Raw genomic sequence first — 17,208 nt, 5'->3', positions numbered from 1 at the left:
CTGCACCCCAGCGCCGCCCGGGACCCCGGACTGACCCCCTCTGCACCCCCAGCGTCGCCCTGGGGGCTCCCGGCCTGACCCCCTCTGCGCCCCCAGCGTTGCCCCGGGGGCCCCCGGACTGACCCCCTCTGCACCCCCAGCGTCGCCCTGGGGGCTCCCGGCCTGACCCCCTCTGCGCCCCCAGCGTCGCCCTGGGGACTTCCGGCCTGACCCCCTCTGCGCCCCCAGCGTCGCCCCGGGGGGTCCCCGGACTCACCCCCTCTGCACCCCCAGTGTCGCCCCGGGGCTCTGCTCTGGGAAATGAACTGGACAGACCCCCGGGCTCCTGGGGGGACTGTGGGTGGCTGGGTCTAGGGGTGCAGGGGGAACTAGGGGCTTAGGGCATCTGCTCTGGGACCCCCCAGACGTTACCAGCCCCCGATGACATGGGGGGTGGCTGCAATGGGGGTATCAGGCTGCGGTGGGGGCCCAAACCCACCATCAGCTGGGGGGAGGCGCTAACCATCTCCTTGCAATTGGCGGGGTTGCTGGGTGGGGCCCACGGTGGGGACCCTGGGAAGGGAGGGGTCAGGCACAGATGTGACGCTGGGGGGGGCTGGTGTTTCCCACCCCAGGGGCCCTGCCCCCCACCAGCCTGGGGGGACGGGATGGCACTGGCAGCCAGGATAGAAAATCCCCCCCAGGAGCCTCCCAATCTCAAATGACTTGACCCTCATCCAGAGCTGGATGGACGTCGGGGGGGGGGACGGGGACCTGGGGAAAACAGCCTCCGGATGCCTAACAGGTCTCGCCTCCCCCTCCCGCCCCGCCAGACACCCCTGGGGCAGGAGAGATGCCCGCCTGCCCCCTGGCATTGGGGTACAAATTGGGCATCCCAGCTCCCCCCCAGCTCACTACGCTTGTACAGAGGCCCCCCCAAGCCCCCAAAGAAGGGAGAACCCGCCTACCCCTTGTCTCTTCTCCCTGGGTTATACTCTACCACTGTCTGCAGCCCCACAAGTCTCTTGCATGAAGGGTTGTGGGGCGTCCCTAGATATCTCTATATATAGACTCGGGGGGGGGGGGCATTGGGTGTTGCCCAAGGGATGGTCTCGTGTCCCATCGACTGGCTGACGTGCGCCTGTCTGTCTATAATCTCGCCACTGCCCCCTGCTGGAGGCCATTGAAGCTGCTCAAGCACGTGTCATAGACTCTGTATGACTAAGGGCCGATGGAGAGTCCCCCTCCCAGTCAGCCTTCAGGAGCGGGATGAGCCAAGTCCCACTGGTGTAATGGAGAGATGGGCCTGGCTGGACCGGGGGTCTCCCCCATCACAGCTGCGTACTGCAGCGGGGGGCTTTCCTCTGCCCCCATGGCTAATACACACAGCCCCCCCCGCTCCACCACAGCCCCCCACTGCTGCTCCAGCATAAACACCGCACCCCCTGTCGGCTCCTCCCGCACACAGTGCCCCACACCTGCTCACCCCACGGCCCACTCCCACACACCCACCAGCCAACCGCCAGGCCCAGCCACCCCAGTGGCTCTTCCCCGACAGAGAGGCCTGGGCTGGTGGCAGGGCGTGTGCGTATCACGCGTGTGCTTTGTCGGCACGTGTCTGAGTGAGCACACGGGGATGTGCAGGCAGGGGGATGTGTATGCAAGTGTGCATGTGCGTTGGTGCAGGCGTTTGCACACGTGTGTGCAAGTGTGTTTGCACGTGCACGGGGTGTTCTCCAATTCATCCTCCTTGCTCCATCTTTCCCCTTCACCCCCCCATCACCCCAGCCACCCCCCCATTTCAGTCTCACCCAGTCTTCAGCTCCCCTCCCCCCATTCCCCACCCTGCCCCACCTCCTTTGCACACTCACCTCAGCACCCCTTCCTCTGGTGCAGCAGTGCAGTTCTGTGCGCACACACACACGCTGCCCCCTGCATGCAAGCCCCACGTGCCGACTGCTCACCGACCTCGGGCGGGAGCTGGACAGTGACCTGTTCGAACTGTCCAGGTCAACACACTGTGGCGGGTGCTGGGGCACTTTGGTGCGATTATCCCGCCCGGGGCCACGCACGCCAGGGGCTCCTCGAACCCGCGTCTCCGCTCGTCCGGCTCCGTGTTTGATGCACCATTAAAATACTCTGGTTTTGGACTCGCACTTGGAGGGATTTTCTCTCTTGCCACAATGCACCCGTGCACAGAGCTCACTCCCCCGCCACTGATCGGCAGCCACCTCTGGGGCGAGGCGCAGCGGCTGGTTACCCGCCACACTGCAATACTGCCAGGCCGCGAAGGAGGATCCCCTCTCCAGCTTAAGCCCCGAAGGGAAGGACGCTCGCCTGAGCTGGGATCTGGGATGCTGGGTCCCAGCCCTGCCTGGGGGAGCCACCTCGATCGCAGCACAGGGGTCCATGACCTCTCTCGTTAACCCCTTCCTTGCTGCAGGCCTGCCCACCCTTCCCCCGCTGACGCGTTTAACGTGTGTGACCAAGTCCCTGCTCCAGGATCCTGGCTCCTTCCCTGGCCCGCAAATGCTCATGGCCCCTCCACCCCCACAAAGGTGGCTGCTGGCGCTTTCATGCCTTCCTGGCCATGCCAGCCCCAGGCAGGGGGCTCTCCTGGCTTCTCTGTCTCCCCAAGGTCTGGGGGTGCCCCACCTCCCCTTGCTGCCCACTGAGGAGTCCTTGCCAAGGAGCGACACATCTGCTGGCGGGAAGCTCACCACACTGAGGTCCTGGGCACTGCTGTCAGGAAGCTCGCAACACAGGGGTGCTGAGTCCAGGACACTGCTGGGGGAAGTTCACAGTGCTGGGGTCCCACCAGGGTACTGCTGTCAGGGTGATCACAGGTATAAGAAATGTTTCCCAGCCCCCTCTCCAATTCCAGCCCCTTTGCTTGGCCAATTAGTGTTAATTAACCTCATTGGTCAGTGCAAGTGTCTGTGGGTGTGAGTGCGACTCTGCATGTGGGGTAGCAGGGCGGTAACACTCACTCACCCAGGGCAGAAATGCAGCCACTGCTGGGGTGGGGCAAGTCAGCTGAGCACCAGCTACCTTGCACAGGGGTGGGCGTGCACCTCACTGGGCTGTTTTTCACAAGATCCCCCCTTGATCCCACCCTGGCCAGATGAGGGGGCAGCCATGGGGAGGGGGCCAGGGGCTTTGACGTTGGTGGAGAGAGGAGAGGGATAGATGGGGCACTCAGGCACTCCCCAGATTCCCCCCCCCCACCGCCGCACTGTCTGATCCACCCCTCATCCTGCTCTGAGCCCTGCCAGCCCCAAGAGAGACAAAGCAATCCCCTCCCCCGCCACCATCCAGCCCGGGGGTGCAGTTCCCCCCCACTGCCATCCAGCCGTGGGGTGCAGTGTCTCCCCCTCCCCACTGCCATCCAGCCTGGGGGTGCAGTGTCTCCCCCACTGCCATCCAGCCTGGGGGTGCAGTGTCTCCCCCTGCCCCAGGCCAGTGATGGGGAGGCAGTGTCCTGCTAGGTAATTTCAGGTCACACACTAGCAGTTGGGTCCCTTGTGGTACCCCATGTGCTGATCTGTGCCTGGGTGTCGGGGGGGGGGGGGGGGGGGAGTGTGGCCATCCCCAGCCTGCACTGAACGGGGAGCGTGCCTGCCCGCACACGTTTGTCTGCATGCACATAGCATGACCTGGGCATCCGTGCTCCAGTTGTTAGACACGTCTGTACCCAAGCCCTGCCTCTACATACATGTAGCATGTGCAGTGCATCCACCAGCCAGCGGGCCCTGCCTAGTGCTCTGGGCACACGTGTTTCTGTGGGTTGGTGCCCCAGTGGGACATGCCTGCTGCCTACCTTGTCTGCACCACGTCCATAATGCACTGCCTGCGGCCGCCGGCTCCCCCCAGGCGGAGATGCTCTTGGTGCACACGCGTGTGCTGGCAGACGGGCTATGCACACACAGGCCCAGTACCACCCCCCACCCCCCGCCTGCACCGCGGCCTCGGCTGCGCTGGCTGGCCCTGTCACCGCGCTGATGGCTGCCGAGCGGCGCCCGCCTGTAATGAGCTCCCCGCCCGCCGCACCGCGACGCTGGTAATTGGCAGCTCAGGCGGCAGGGAGACAGGGCCAGGGCCCTGGGCCCAGCCGTTCGACAGGAGTTCGCTCATCCGCTGCAGCATGGGGGGGGATTTCTCTTCCTCGCCCCCCCAGCCTGTCTTTTCATGTCTGTTCTCTCCCCCCGTCAGCCACACGCTCCTGGAGGAGAGGGCACAGGTGCCCACCAGCCCCTGGTACAGGGCTGGGACTGGAGGCTGGTTGGCCAGGGCTCTGCTCTGCATTCGGGTCCTGCTCCAGATCTGGCACCCCTGGGTGCTACCCCAGGAGCTCCCTGCAGCCCCTGCGCTCCAAGGTCACCACCCTCCCCTCCCGCTCTGCTTCAGGGATGCCCTGCAACCCTCATCTCCCTGGGCCAGGGGCTGTGCATCCCCCCTCCCCCTCCCCAGGCTCTCCCTTCCTCCTAGGGTGCTGGGTCTGGCCCCCCCCTTTGTCCTTTCCTGGTGCTGGTAGGGGCCCCCCCATGTGAACCTGGGCTGGGGGGCTGGAATTCCCCCCCCCCCACGGAAAGCTTCCCAAGACCCACAGTGAGCACACGGCCCTGCCCGCTTGGCCAGTCCTGGGGTTGGGGAGGCGAGGGAGCCCAGCGGGGGGGTGTTTGGGGCAGCCCCTAGGGACAGTGACCCCACATTGCCCGTGGCTAATGCTCTCGGAGCCCAGCCAGGCACAGGCACCACCGTGGTGCTCCTGGGGACTCAGACAAATCCCTGTGCATCTCTGCCTCAGTTTGCCCTCTGGGTACAGGGCTGGTATTCACCCAGCTGCTGTGGCTGCTCTGGGAGCCCTGGTTCATTATTGCCCCAGGGTGGGGTGGGATCCTTATGGTTTTACAGCTAGGGAAAGCGAGGCAGGGGGGTGGGGAAAGAGATGAGAATGGAAGCCAGGAGTCCTGGGCCCCCCTCACACTCTCTGCCCCGTCCCCCCAGCCCAGCCTGCTGGCTGCCAGGCCCCCGCTGAGCCTGCCACCCCCCCAGGGAGCTCTGCTAGCACAGATGCCCGCTGGGCCACTGCCCCTGGGCCCTGGCAGTAACTTACCGGGCTAAATGCCCAGCTGGCTGGTCTGTGCTGCCGCCAGGTGGCCAGGGGCTGCCACAGCAGGTGAGATCGGCCAAGGGCCAGGCCCTGCTAAGTGCAGCCAGCTCTGGGCAGAGGCCTGAGCCAGGCTAAGGGGGAGCCTGCCCTTAGCAGGCATTTCCCCAGGAGCTGAGGGGAGCAGGGGGAGGAAAGCAGAGGCCCTCTCACTTCCCTCCCTCAGGCCCTGCGCTCATGGGGGGAGGCTGCAGCCGCTTTTGCTCTAGGGGCCAGGCTGTTAGGGAAGGGTGCCCAGGAAACGTAACCACCTCTGGCCCAGGGGACAGACACCCCAGGCCTTGAGGGATCCCCCCGGGGCTCAGGTCCCCCCCAGGAGATCCCAGGCTGCAGCAAAGGAGAGTCCCTGCCCCCTTCAGCTGCCAGTTGTACCCCCACAGCTCCCAGGGCAGGGGAATGCCAGGGACTGTGCCCGCTCCTGCTGCAGCGTGCTCCACAGGTTAACACTTCTGCAGGTGGGTCAGTCGCCGTCCTACCAGGGAGCCTAGGGCGGGGCCTAGAGCAAAACAGGAGACCCTACAATAAATGGCCAAGTGTAAACAATACTTTATTTTAGTGACATAGTAACAGCCAGCTCGTCATTCAAAACGGAGTTTGCTGCTTCCCGGGCTGGTAATAAATAGAGAGGGGTGGATGGGGGCTGGGTACAGGGGCCGCTGACGAGCCTGCAGATCACAGGGGCAGGCGGAGAGGCCCAGAGCCTGCGATCCGGGCTGGGGGCGGCTGGCAGCCGCAGAGCACGGGGGACGTGACAGGCTCAGCCAGAGTAGCAGCTGGGCCGACGCGCTCGCTCACCAGTGCTCGCGGCAGCGTCTCCAGCCGGGGGGCTGGCTAGGGAAGCAGCCCTCGGGTCAGGGGTCCTGGACAGGCCAGTGCAGGGAGGGGGTGTCTGGGCTGCAGCAGGGGTGACATGGGGCCTGCCCCCCTGTGCCCCCAGAAAAAGAACAGGAGGTGCCCGCCCGGCCCATCCATCAGCGTGGGACGCAGGTAGGGGGCATGCCAGGCCCCACCTGTGCTGGGGGGAGCCCCTGCGATGACACTGCCAAGGGGGCGCAGATCCATGGCAGAATCCAGGTGGGCGCTGGCTCAAGCGGGTCTGGTTCCCCTCCATCATCTCGAGGGCTGGGGTGGCAGGTTTGCCTGGGGCGAGCTCCCGGCTTCCCCTGGGGGGCCACCAGGTGCCGGCTGCATGATGGGGATAAAGTGCTGGAGGGGAGAGACAGAGGCTGGGATCTCACCTTGTGACACGCTCCCCCAGGAACCCAGGAGTCCTGGCTTCCAGTGCCCACCTCACTAACCACTAGCCCCTCTTCCAGGGCCAGGCAGAGAACCCAGGAGTCCTGGTCCCCACCCACCCCCACAACCCACTAGACCCCCCATTCCCCTCCCCGAGTCTGGGACAGAACCCAGGAGTCCTGATTCAGTTCTAGTGGGTTTGGCCCCAGGGCTCAAGCCCCCACCCCCTCGAATGGGGAGGGGCCAGCGTTCTCAGCCCCATCCAGCCCCCCCCGACTCACCATGGTTTCCTGGGCCTGCAGCAGCGTGGCCACGGGGTCCGTGCAGCAGCGAGGGGCAGGGGGCCGGAGGGCAGGGGGCCGGCCCGTGTAGAAGGCACACTCGTCGTCCAGGCAGGCCTCCTGGAAGCGCTGGGGGGCGCCGAGCAGGTCCCCGAGCCGCTGCTTCACCAGGGCCACGTGGGCCGGGGGGCTGGCGGGGGGGGCAGCCCTGGCCGCTGCAGGAGAGAGAGAGCGTGAACCGCCCGGGGGCCTGGAGCCCACAGTCCGTCCCCCCCGGTCCGGCCAGCCACCGGGGCTGCAGCCCTGGGGCTGGATCGGAGCCCGCGCCCCACTGGCCAGTGCCCATCAGCTCACTGGCCGGGTGGGAGGCACAGCCGGGGGTGCAAAGAGGCTGTGGGGGCCCCGCGGGGCACTCGGGGGGGAGCCGTGTCCTACCTGCAGCGCCCCCGCTGGCGGTGGGGGCCCTCAGGGAGCGGATGAGGGGGTGGGAGCAGACAGGCCGCTGGGAGGAGAAGGTCAGTGTGGTGCCCGCAGCAGGGAAGGCAGCGGAGCTGGCCGGGGACGTCGTCCCGCTGGCAGGGCCCAGCCCAGGCTCCTGGCATGAAGAGGGGGAGGGGAGTCGCTCCAGCCCGACACCAGCTGCTGGCAGGGGAGGGGGTGCCCGGGGGGGCCCAGGTGACGGGGCGCAGGCAGCCAGCAGGCTCTGGAGCTCTTCCAGGCTGGAGGAGCCGCCTGCCCCCTCCACCTCCTTCCGCAGGAGTCGGGTCAGAAACTCGATGCGCTGCCGGGGGAAGAGAGAGTCAGAACAGCCCCCCCCCCCGGCCAGGCCCCCTGCAGTACCCAAGGAGGCCAGCCCATCCATCACCACTCTGGCCTCTCAGCGCCCCCCGCATGCTACAGCAAGGAGCCAGGCCCCCCCTACCTGTGCCTTGCCGCTCCCCTCGCCGGGCGGGGCGAGCACTTTCCTCACCGACGCTTCCACGGCGGCCTGGCTCTCCCCATCCCCAAAGAGACGCACCACGATCTTCTCCTGCGGGGAGGCACCGTCAGCAGCGTGGGACCAGACCCAGCCCAGAACCCCCTCCCCACTCGCAGGGCCCCACCTGGGCATGGAATCATCTTCCCCACAGACGCTGCAGGACAGTCCAGTTCCACCCCCACTCAGCACCCCCTCCCCATGCTCTTTGCCACGAGGGGGGGGTCCCGAATTCAGCTAGGATAGAGGATCCGGGGGGGGGTCATGCAGCCCCCATGACATCGGTCAGCCCCACTGCAGCCCCCTTCCCTCCCTCCTGGGCTGCTGTCCCGGAGTGGGACGGGCTCAGCTGGCCTTGGCCAAAGGAAGGGAATCCCCCCGTCTGGGAAAGGACCCCGCTGGGTCTCCCAACCCCAGGGCACTCACCCAGGGCAGGGCCGCCTCATCGGGGTCAGAGCTTCTGGGCTCCGGGGAGAGGCCGCCGGCCCACCTGGCTGGGCTCTAGAGATGGGAACATGGCGTCAGCGAAGGCCTGCGGGCAATGGGCCACAGCCACCCCCACCACCCCTGCCCACGGGAGCCAAGGGCTGGCAGAGCCCTGAGCCCCCCCCACCCCTCAGACCCTGAGCAGGGCAACTGCTCCCCCAACAGTCCAGGAGCCGGGCCCCTCCCCATCCAGGCACAGCACCCTGGGACCAAGAGGCTCCATCCCTGGTCCTGCCCCCCAACTCCCCATCCCCTTCCACCTGCAGTGCTCCCTGGGCCGGGTGCTTGTCCAGGGCCTGCGCGGTGCAGGGCGTGCGGGGGAAGACGGCCAGGCGGCGGGGGAAGCGGGTGGAGAAGCAGGTGCCGCGCTGCAAGGGGAGAAGGGTTCATGTGGACAGCACCTAGCGCATGGGGCTGGGTCCGACTGGGGCTACCCCCTGCCCCGCACCCCAGGGAACAGACCCCACACGGACTGGCCAGGGTCGTCTCGGGCTCCCCCGGCTGGAGAACCAGGTGCTGCAGTGAGTCCATCCGAGGACACGGACCCCAGGCAGAGCTGAACTGGGCCCAGCCTGACTGACAGGAGAGAGGGACTGAGTGTGGCACCGCTAAGGAGAGAACCCAGGAGTCCTGGCTCCCAGCCCCCACCCCGCTCTAGCCCACTAGACTCCTGCCCCCTCCCCCGAAGCTGGGGATAGAACCCAGGAGTCCTGGCTCCCAGCCCCCTCCTCTAACCCCCAGGGGCCCCACGTTCAGTGAGGGTGAGGCTCTGATGGGAGCTGCCCAGCCCGACCCCTCCCCGCCCGAGGGTACAAACCAGGGACTGTGGCTGCGTGACGGGCACCCTCCGGGCGGAGCCAAAGGGCGAATAGCGGCTGATCTCCCGGGTCCGGGGTGTGCCAGCCCCCTGGGCTGCTTGGAGACCGTCCGGGGCCTCCACACCTGGAGAGAAGGGGAGGCTGAGGGCAGGGAACCCTGGCACAGAAACCCCCCCCCCCCGCCTTGTGGCTCATGCGTAAGCAGCACAAACAGACCCTCCCTGCTCAGCTCCCCCCCAGGCTGGATCCCAGGAGCGGGGCAGGGCTCTGTACCTTTAAGTCCCAGTGTGGAGTAGCAGGAGATGCGGCCGAAGTCGCCCTTCGGGGGGACGCTGCCCTGAGGTCTCAGCAGCGAGGTCCTGCTGCCCTGAGGGGGGAGAGAAGGCAGCCTCAGCCAGCCCCCTCTGCTCTGCAGGTGGCAAGGGCAGGGGTGCCAGTGCCAGGCAGACCCCAAACCCCGGGCCAGGCTGTGCCTAACCCCAGCACTGCAGGTGCTGGCTGGGCCCAGGTACGGCTGGAGGGGCCAGCTGCCCTCCTGCCCCACCAGTGCCAGGCCCCCAGGTGAGGATCCCACCAAGCGCCAGGCAGAGGGTAGTGCCCCCAGCACCAGGTGCCCCAGGGGGATCCAGACGGGAGACATGAGCCCAGCGAGGAGCACGCCACAAGGCCAGGCTTCGGGACCCCGGCACAGCTCACCGTGGTGCTCCCCTGAGAGGAGGGTGGGACGCCCCGCAGCCCCTTCACTGGCACCCTGCGAGCCAGGCTGAGCTTCCCCGTGGGCCCCAGGGCAGCGTGCCTCAGCCCCATGTCGGAGAGGACGCTGGCCAGGGCATCCGGGTCCGGCACAAACTCCTCTGCGGGGAGAGGAGATGGTCAGCAACTGATGTGGCAGGAGTCCAGTTCGGTTACATTGCCAATGGCTAACGTCAAGGGGTTTCAGCGGTTTCCCCTATTTCCAGGGATTTCGCTGTTCAGAGCTGCAGGGTCAGGTCACGGGGACGGGGGATCAGACAATAGCGGAGCGGAGAGGAATTCCTTGGTGTCTGTAGATGTTGAGATTCAAAACGTTTATAAGGCTGCACACACAAATATGGACATCACGTGCCCAGGCCCGCGAAGGAAGGGCCGGACGGCGGCTCTGGCTCTGCCTGGCCTGGCCACCGATTCCAGTGAAATCCACAGCCTGACACTGAGGGGAACCAATCTAACCCCTCCAGGCCTGGTCAGCAGCCACAGGGGACGGGAGGCACATGACAAAGTCCCAACACTGCATCAATCATAAGGCAAGATGGGACTTGGGCTAGGGAGCCAGGACACCTGGGTTCTCTCCCTGGCTCTGGGAGGGGCGTGGGGGCTAGTGGGTTAGAGCAGGGGGGGCTGGGAGCCAGGACACCTGGGTTCTCTCCCTGGCTCTGGGAGGGGCGTGGGGGCTAGTGGGTTAGAGCAGGGGGGGCTGGGAGCCAGGACACCTGGGTTCTCTCCCTGGCTCTGGGAGGGGCGTGGGGGCTCGTGGGTTAGAGCGGGGGGGCGCTGAGAACCCAGGTGTCCTGACTCCATTCCAGGCAAACAGGACATGGCCTCTCACCTGTCTGTGACGCTCCCATGGGATCCCTCCTCGAGGGTGAGTCGCGGCTGAAGCAGAGAAAACAGGCGCTGCTCATTCCCCAGCCCTGCCGGCTAGGGCAGCGTGGGGCACTTTGCCACCCGAGTCCCAGGCTCCCCTGCCCTTGGGCTCTGAATTCCCCGGCTCAGGAGCCCAGCAGGGGGCTGGGGGCAGAGGTCTGTGTGCAGCAAGTTGGCCGGGGGTCGGCACACACCAGGGCCCTGCTACCTACCCCATTGTAACCTGGCTCCGGAGGGGGCCCGGGCCGGCTGCGGCTGCCCCTTGGGAACGGCAGGTACATGCTGGAAACCCCCCAGCTGATCACGGAGCCATGAGAGCTGCGATGGGCGGTTAATGGCATGTTCCTCCCCCTACCCATTCATGGCACGCGCCCTGTCACCTGTGGGTTGCACTCTGCCCCCCAGTGCCAGCCGTGGCCCCGGTCGCTTTGCCATCGCTCGAGGACCCCGGCCTGCCGTTGCTGGACTGGTCCCTGGTTCCGCCATCTTCCTGGCTCCCGGCTGGTTCGCTCTGCGTTGCCGTGGCAATGGGATGCGGGTGCCCCCGACATGCCTCCTTTGCCCCTGCGCCAAGTCTCTGCAGAGTGAGGTGCCCCTGGCGCCGAGAGAAACCTGGTTCAAGGGGGGGGCTGGGCAGGCACATGGTACCCACAGCGCCCTGCCCCATCTGCATCGGCGCCACCCTGGAGACGGGCACCCCAGCGCCCGCGGAATGTATCCAGCCCCACGGTGACCCACCCCGAGGGGCCGCGGGAGCAGTGGGCACCAGCCACGGGGGTATAGCAGTGGGCAGCTGGCCCAGGCCACGCGTGGACTAGGGTGGGTTCTGGAGCAGAGGAACCCAGTGCCGTGGGTGTGCAGGGAACCAGGCTAATACGAGGGGTCCCCTGGACCCCCCCTCCACGTCCCCCGCAAGGCCCTTCCCTGCTGTCGGCCCCCAAGTGGCTCCTTAAGCACTGGAGGTAGACAGCCTCCGCCAGCACCCGCCCCATTGCAGAGATGGGCACTGCCAGCCAGAGCAGGGACCAGTGCAGCCCCTCCAAACCCTGCAGGTGCCCCAGTGCCCTGCGATGGCATCGCCAACCCGGCAGAGAGGAGGGTGGGAGCCAGCACTCACTGCGGGCTGGGCACGGGACCCCAGGTCCCTCAGCGTCGCCGACAGGGCCTGGATCTGCTGAGATTTAAGGAGCAGGCCACGGTGCTGAGCAGGATCCTGTGTGGCTCGACGAGCTGCGTCTGGGGGCCAGAGCAGAGAGGGCAGGAGTCAGGCGGTGCCCCAGGGGGCAGAGCTGAGAGCGGGCCCCGGGAGCAAACAACGCTGTATTAATGACACCAAAGGGCTGCCGGGCTCCCTTCCCTGAAGCAAGGGGTCACCTCCCCCATTGCTCCATCCACCCTACCCAGGCCCATCCGGGCCCCCAGCTGCAGGGGCCAGGGGGCTGTACCTTGAGGCGCCAGCCGGGAGAAGCAGGAGGTGCGGGCTGGATCCGGGCACAAGACAGGGGTCCCCGAGGCCACGTACAGGGAGCCATGCACAGTCTGGAGGAAAGAGAAGCAGCCGGGGAGGCCAGTTAGGAAAGCGGGTCCCAGACCCGTCCCTTAGCAAAGCTCTGGTGCAAGGGGGCCGCGAGCTCCCCACGGTCAGGAGAAAAGCAGAGAAATCAGAACTTCCAAGACATCAAAGCAATTTACAGACAAAGGAGCTCAGACCTCAGCCCACCGTAAAAAGGCATCAGCTCCATCTTACACATGGAGAAACTGAGGCAACGTAGCCAGTTGGGAATAGAAGCCAGGACTCCCACTCTCCTCCCAGAGCTGGGGTAGAACCAGGAGTCCTGGCACCAAGCCGCCCCACCTGCTCTGAAGGGTGCTTACAGGGAGGACACAACACTGTCCCTTGAATAGATGAGTCCCCTCCCTGCACAGCCCATGGCCTCGCTGAGTGCCGTCACAGCCCATCTCAGGGCCCCGGCTCAGCCTGGAGCTCCCAGCGAGCCAGGTGGATCCACAACAGGGCGGGCAAGCCAGCCATCAGCGCCAGCAGGGAGCTGGTTCCACAGCGGGGCCTCAGAGGCCAGGACTTACCCGTGCGTGTCCGCTGGCATGGAGTGAGTTTCCCCTGCTCCCCCTCAGAGGGACCCGGCGGGCCAGGCTGGGTTTCCTGGCCACACCCAGCGTGCTGTTTGCCAGCCCCACGTTGGAGAGGATGCTGGCCAAAGCCACTGGGTCAGCCACAAACTCCACTTCTGCAAGAGACACCACAGTGGTCAAGGGGCCGAAACGGAACCACTAAGCCACAAGTAGCTTGGCCTCGCCCCCACATCCCGCCTTTCAACCTGAAGGATCCCAAAATGCTTTACAAGACCATCCTGCGCTGAAATGCGGCCACCTCTGGGGCAGAGTGCTGCTGCCAGTTCACAGCACACAGTAACACTGCAGCACTAGACACCAAGGAACCCCAAAGGCAGCCGACATTGCCAGGGCAATGAATGCAATTACCAGAGCTGAAGCTGGGCCAGGAGATGTGTCCCAACACCCAGTGAAGTGCCAGGGTTCTGGCTGGGCATTTGGGAAATGTGCCCCGGCACCTGGCAGAGGTAGCCAGTCCCTAGGCTTCACCACTCATCTGAAAGGTGGTACTCCACCTGCCCAGCGCCCCCAGGCGCTCAGCACCCCCGGCCCTGTTCCTCCAGCCGAGCACCCCAGCCCACGCTGGGGGCCCAGGCCAGCACTGACTCAGCGCAAAGAGCACCAATTACAAGCTGCCAGGACAGTTTCCTGCAGCTCCCAGAGTTGTCTCTCCAGGTCTCCCATCCACCCCTCGCCCAGGCTCAATCCTGCTTAGCTTGTGAGGCCTGAGAGCATCACAGCAGGAGACGGTGCATCAGGAAATGAGCCTGGCGCCCCCTACTGGTAGAGGCTGGGACTGCACCAGCCCTGGTACCTTTGCCACTGGGGACGCAGCTGCCTGGCACGTTCTTCTGTGCTGCTCTCCCCAGCTGTATCTCCTCCAGGGGGCCTCTGGGCCGGCTTCTGCTCAGCGGATTGGGGGATCCCGCCGGTGGCTCCGGGGATCCCGCCGGCGGCTCCGTGGCTGCAGCCATATCAGCGCAGGGCACAACGTGGAACTTGTCCCCCTTGCAGGTCAGGTTAAAGGGACAGGTCTGCGTACAGGGCTTCTTACCGGCAGCCTTCCCCTGGGCAGGGCAGAAGGACAGTCACCGAGCAGTGAAGGGCAGCACCTGGGGGGTGACGGTGGCATGCAGAGGACGAAGGCTGCACACCCCACGAACACGGCAGCATAGATAGCGAGGCCCAGCCGAGTGCCATGCACCCCTGATCCCCCCGGGAATGCCCCTACGCACCCAAGCAGCACCTCTCCTGTCTACACGGCTATCGAGTGTCAGACCCTGCTGACTCCCTGCTGCCAGAGCCTTTCGCTGCCAAGCGTCCCTATGCTGCAGCGACAAGCGTGAATGCGGTGTGCCCTTTCTCTGCGGTGTGGAGCAGGAGACGCATCCCCATTAGTAGGGAAACTGAGGCACTCAGCAGGGAAGCAACTTGCCTGACATCACACAGCATCAATCACAGAGATGGAAATGAAACCCAAGGGGCCTGACTCCCAGCCGTCGCCCTAACCACTACACCACACTCCCTGTCCCAAAGCCAGCTACAGAACCCAGGCCTGGCTCCCCTGCCCATCGCTCTCACCCACCACTTTCTCCTCACACCCCTTTTCTCATTTTAATAAGGATTTTGGTCACACCAGGGGCATTCCCCTCCAGCCTGTCCACAGCCCTGGAGCGACAAGGGGATAATCACCACTCAGAGCTGCACAACCGATTTGGGCTACCTTGTGCCTTGGAACACAGCATCCCAGGGGAAGGGGGGCTTGGAACACCTGCTCTTCTCCCAGCGGATCACAGCCGTGGCAGCAGGACCCGGAGAGAGGGGGCATTGGCTAGAACATTGGACCAGCCAGGATCAGATGCCCCAGAGTCGGATTGTCTGCTAACAAGCACCCCCGGGAGGAGTTTTAAGCTTTGATCAACGTGCTGGACAGTTAACGCTCTTCACTCTGCGCTCCCAGGGGCTTGGGGCACCAGAGTTTGCCCTGCCCCTGTTAAAAGGGGGCTGTGGATCAGTGGGAGCACACGGGCACCTGTTGCGGAAGAGAGCCGAGCGCACCAGCTCCCACCCCCAGGAGGGATAAACAGGGCTCTAGGCGTCACAGCTGCCAGCCCGGCACAGGCCCCTGCTCTGTGTCTCAGTCATGCCCCAGGTGTTTTCCATGCAGCTCTCCCCCGGGCGCAGGGACCAGCCAACAAACGGTGCTTCGAGACCGGTCTCCAAAGCTTCCCCCTCACCTTCTGGAACTGGCTCTCCCAGGCCTGGTGCAGCTGCTGGAAGTCCGGGGGCAGGCGGCTTTTGGACAGGACAGGGATCTTGCTGCGGCTCCGCGTGTCTGACCCGTCCCAGGCAGACGGCTCATTCTCCTTTCCCAGCTGCGGGTGGCTCCCGGCCAGGGAGCAGCTCCCGTTCCCCTTGCCCTGAGGTGGGTGGGCCAAGGAAACCCATTCCGGACCCTTCCTGACCTGCGCCATTTTTGACAGCTGCACCAAGCAAAGTCACTGCCGCACCTTTCCTGGCATTTGCACCTGGAGGAAGAGAGGCTCCCAGGAGCTGAAGAGGGTCTAACTTGCAGGGTGTAACCACCTCCCAGTCCCCACCACACCAGAGGAGACCCACTGACAGGCTCAAGGCCGGCCCCCTGGCTAGACCTGAGCTGGCAGCACTAGCCCATGGGGAATTCCCTCCCAAGCGGGCTGGGGACTGGCTACAGGCCCAGAGCACTGAGCCCGTGTGGCTGGATCCTGGCCACTGCAGAGTTGGCCCCAGTTCACTAGCCCCTGGGCCAGCCAGGGAGCTGCACCGCTGGTGAAGGCTGAGCGCCAGCCACAGGTTCTCTGCCCCGCGCAGAATGCCACCAGCCCCAGCCCCTGGGGAGGCTCACCCACACCCCAAGGGCCGAGGCCGAGTCCCTGCCGTTTGCACCCCCTCGCAATCTCTGCCCAACCCAGTCTCCTCCGTGCCGCCCACCACGTTGTGCAGAGCTGGGGGGGCCTGGGGCGGGGACAACTCCCTACTACCCCCACCCATATACCACCTCCCGCTACCCCAGAGAGCGCCCCTCTGCTGGTCCCCAGGATCCCGCCTACTGGTGCAACAGCCCCCAGAATCCCCCACCCCACTGCTCTCAGGGACCCCCGGCAAACCCCTCCAGGGACTCAGTCAACCACTACAACCCCCAGAAACCCCCCTCCCAGGCCCTCAGCTCAGGGATCCCCCACGGATGCTCTCCACCCCAAGGCATTCCCCATATACGCCCCATCCCCAGACACTCCCGGGGCCCACACTCGGACCCCAGGCCAGGGACCCCACCCCGTACCTGACACCCCCAGAGACCCCCGCAGCTGGAGATGCCCACCCCATGTACACCTCATCCCCAAACACCCCCCATGCCAGGAAAGCCCCCGGCCCCCCCCCAATGCCCCTACCCCGGGACACCCAGGCCAGGGACCCCCATTCCCGTGCCCCACCCCAGACTCCCCCAGCTGGGGACCTCACCCCATGGCCGCCTGCCCTCCCCAAGGTCCCCACCAGACTCCCCATGGCCGCCTGCCCCCTCCCCAAGGTCCCCCGGACTCCCCATGGCCGCCTGCCCCCTCCCCAAGGTCCCCTGGACTCCCCATGGCCGCCTGCCCTCCCCAAGGTCCCCCGGACTCCCATGGCCGCCTGCCCCTCCCCAAGGTCCCCGGACTCCCATGGCCGCCTGCCCTCCCCAAGGTCCCCCCCCCGGGACTCCCCCCCATGGCCGCCTGCCCGCCCCCCCCAAGAGCCCATCACACGCTCCCCCCACCTGCTGCCGGTTGATTCGGTTGCGTCCGCTCAGCCCAGCCCAGGGCCCTAGGAGCAGTCGGCAGCTCCCCGCCGGTTTGTAAAATACCAACGGCGCTGATTGGTCACCTTCCTCCCACCGGGGGCGGGGTCGAGCCTAGAGCGAGCCAATCGGGAGCAAGGGAGGCGGGGCGAGGACGATGGCAAAGCGTAGGGCGGAGCTGCGGTGACGGATTGGTCGGCGCTGTCCACCTCCCGTTCCGGCCTATCAGGCGCGGGGGGGCGGGGCAAGGTCGCCTAGCGGAAGTCGAGGATCTCGCGAGATCTGAGCTGAAGGGAGCTGGGCGTCTAGACCATAGAGAAGGGCGTGGGTAGAGCGGCGTGAGGATGGCCTGCTGGGATAGGCTGGGTCCTCCGAGTGTCGTCATGGGCCCCGGCTCCAGGCCACAGTGAGGGGGCCACGTGGGGCCAGGCCCCGGCTCCAGGCCACGCTAGGGGGTCACAGGGGTCAGGGCCTGGCCCTGGGCCATGCCACAGCCACTCCCCATGGGTCTCACTGGCTGGGGCACCCGCAGGGGCTCACCCTGCTGTGAGGCCTCCCCTAGACTAGCTCCAGCAGCGGCACCGTGCCATGGGGCCAGGTCCTGCCATGGGGCCAGGTCCTGCCATGGGGGGAGGCTTTGCCAACCCGGCACAGAGCCCCGAGGCCACCCCCACAGCTCCCCCCCCGGGCGCCCGGCT

General features: G+C 66.1%; 1 protein-coding gene across 2 annotated transcripts; it reads right to left on the bottom strand.

The window, feature by feature from the left end:
* Nucleotides 1-5,677: 5,677 nt before the first annotated feature.
* Nucleotides 5,678-16,890, bottom strand: LOC120390792 (trophinin associated protein). Of its 2 annotated transcripts, XM_039513660.1 has the most exons (17): nt 16,490-16,890; nt 14,937-15,227; nt 13,514-13,766; nt 12,655-12,815; nt 12,015-12,108; nt 11,687-11,805; nt 10,950-11,164; nt 10,532-10,578; nt 9,643-9,800; nt 9,220-9,313; nt 8,946-9,070; nt 8,389-8,496; nt 8,069-8,143; nt 7,589-7,696; nt 7,102-7,447; nt 6,667-6,881; nt 5,678-6,355 (listed from the first exon to the last, which is right to left on the bottom strand). In XM_039513660.1, the coding sequence occupies exons 2-17, from the start codon at nt 15,171-15,173 to the stop codon at nt 6,260-6,262; spliced, it is 2,451 nt and encodes an 816-aa protein (XP_039369594.1). In that variant the 5' UTR covers nt 15,174-15,227; nt 16,490-16,890; the 3' UTR covers nt 5,678-6,259. The 2 variants fall into 2 exon arrangements, with proteins under 2 accessions (XP_039369594.1, XP_039369595.1); XM_039513661.1 differs by lacking the exon at nt 16,490-16,890 and having other exon boundaries at nt 13,514-13,811; nt 14,937-15,047.
* Nucleotides 16,891-17,208: the final 318 nt, after the last annotated feature.

This window comes from Mauremys reevesii, linkage group 25 (assembly GCF_016161935.1).
Source record: "Mauremys reevesii isolate NIE-2019 linkage group 25, ASM1616193v1, whole genome shotgun sequence".
Classification (NCBI taxonomy): domain Eukaryota; kingdom Metazoa; phylum Chordata; order Testudines; family Geoemydidae; genus Mauremys; species Mauremys reevesii.
This window is presented reverse-complemented; position numbering and strand designations above follow the sequence as displayed.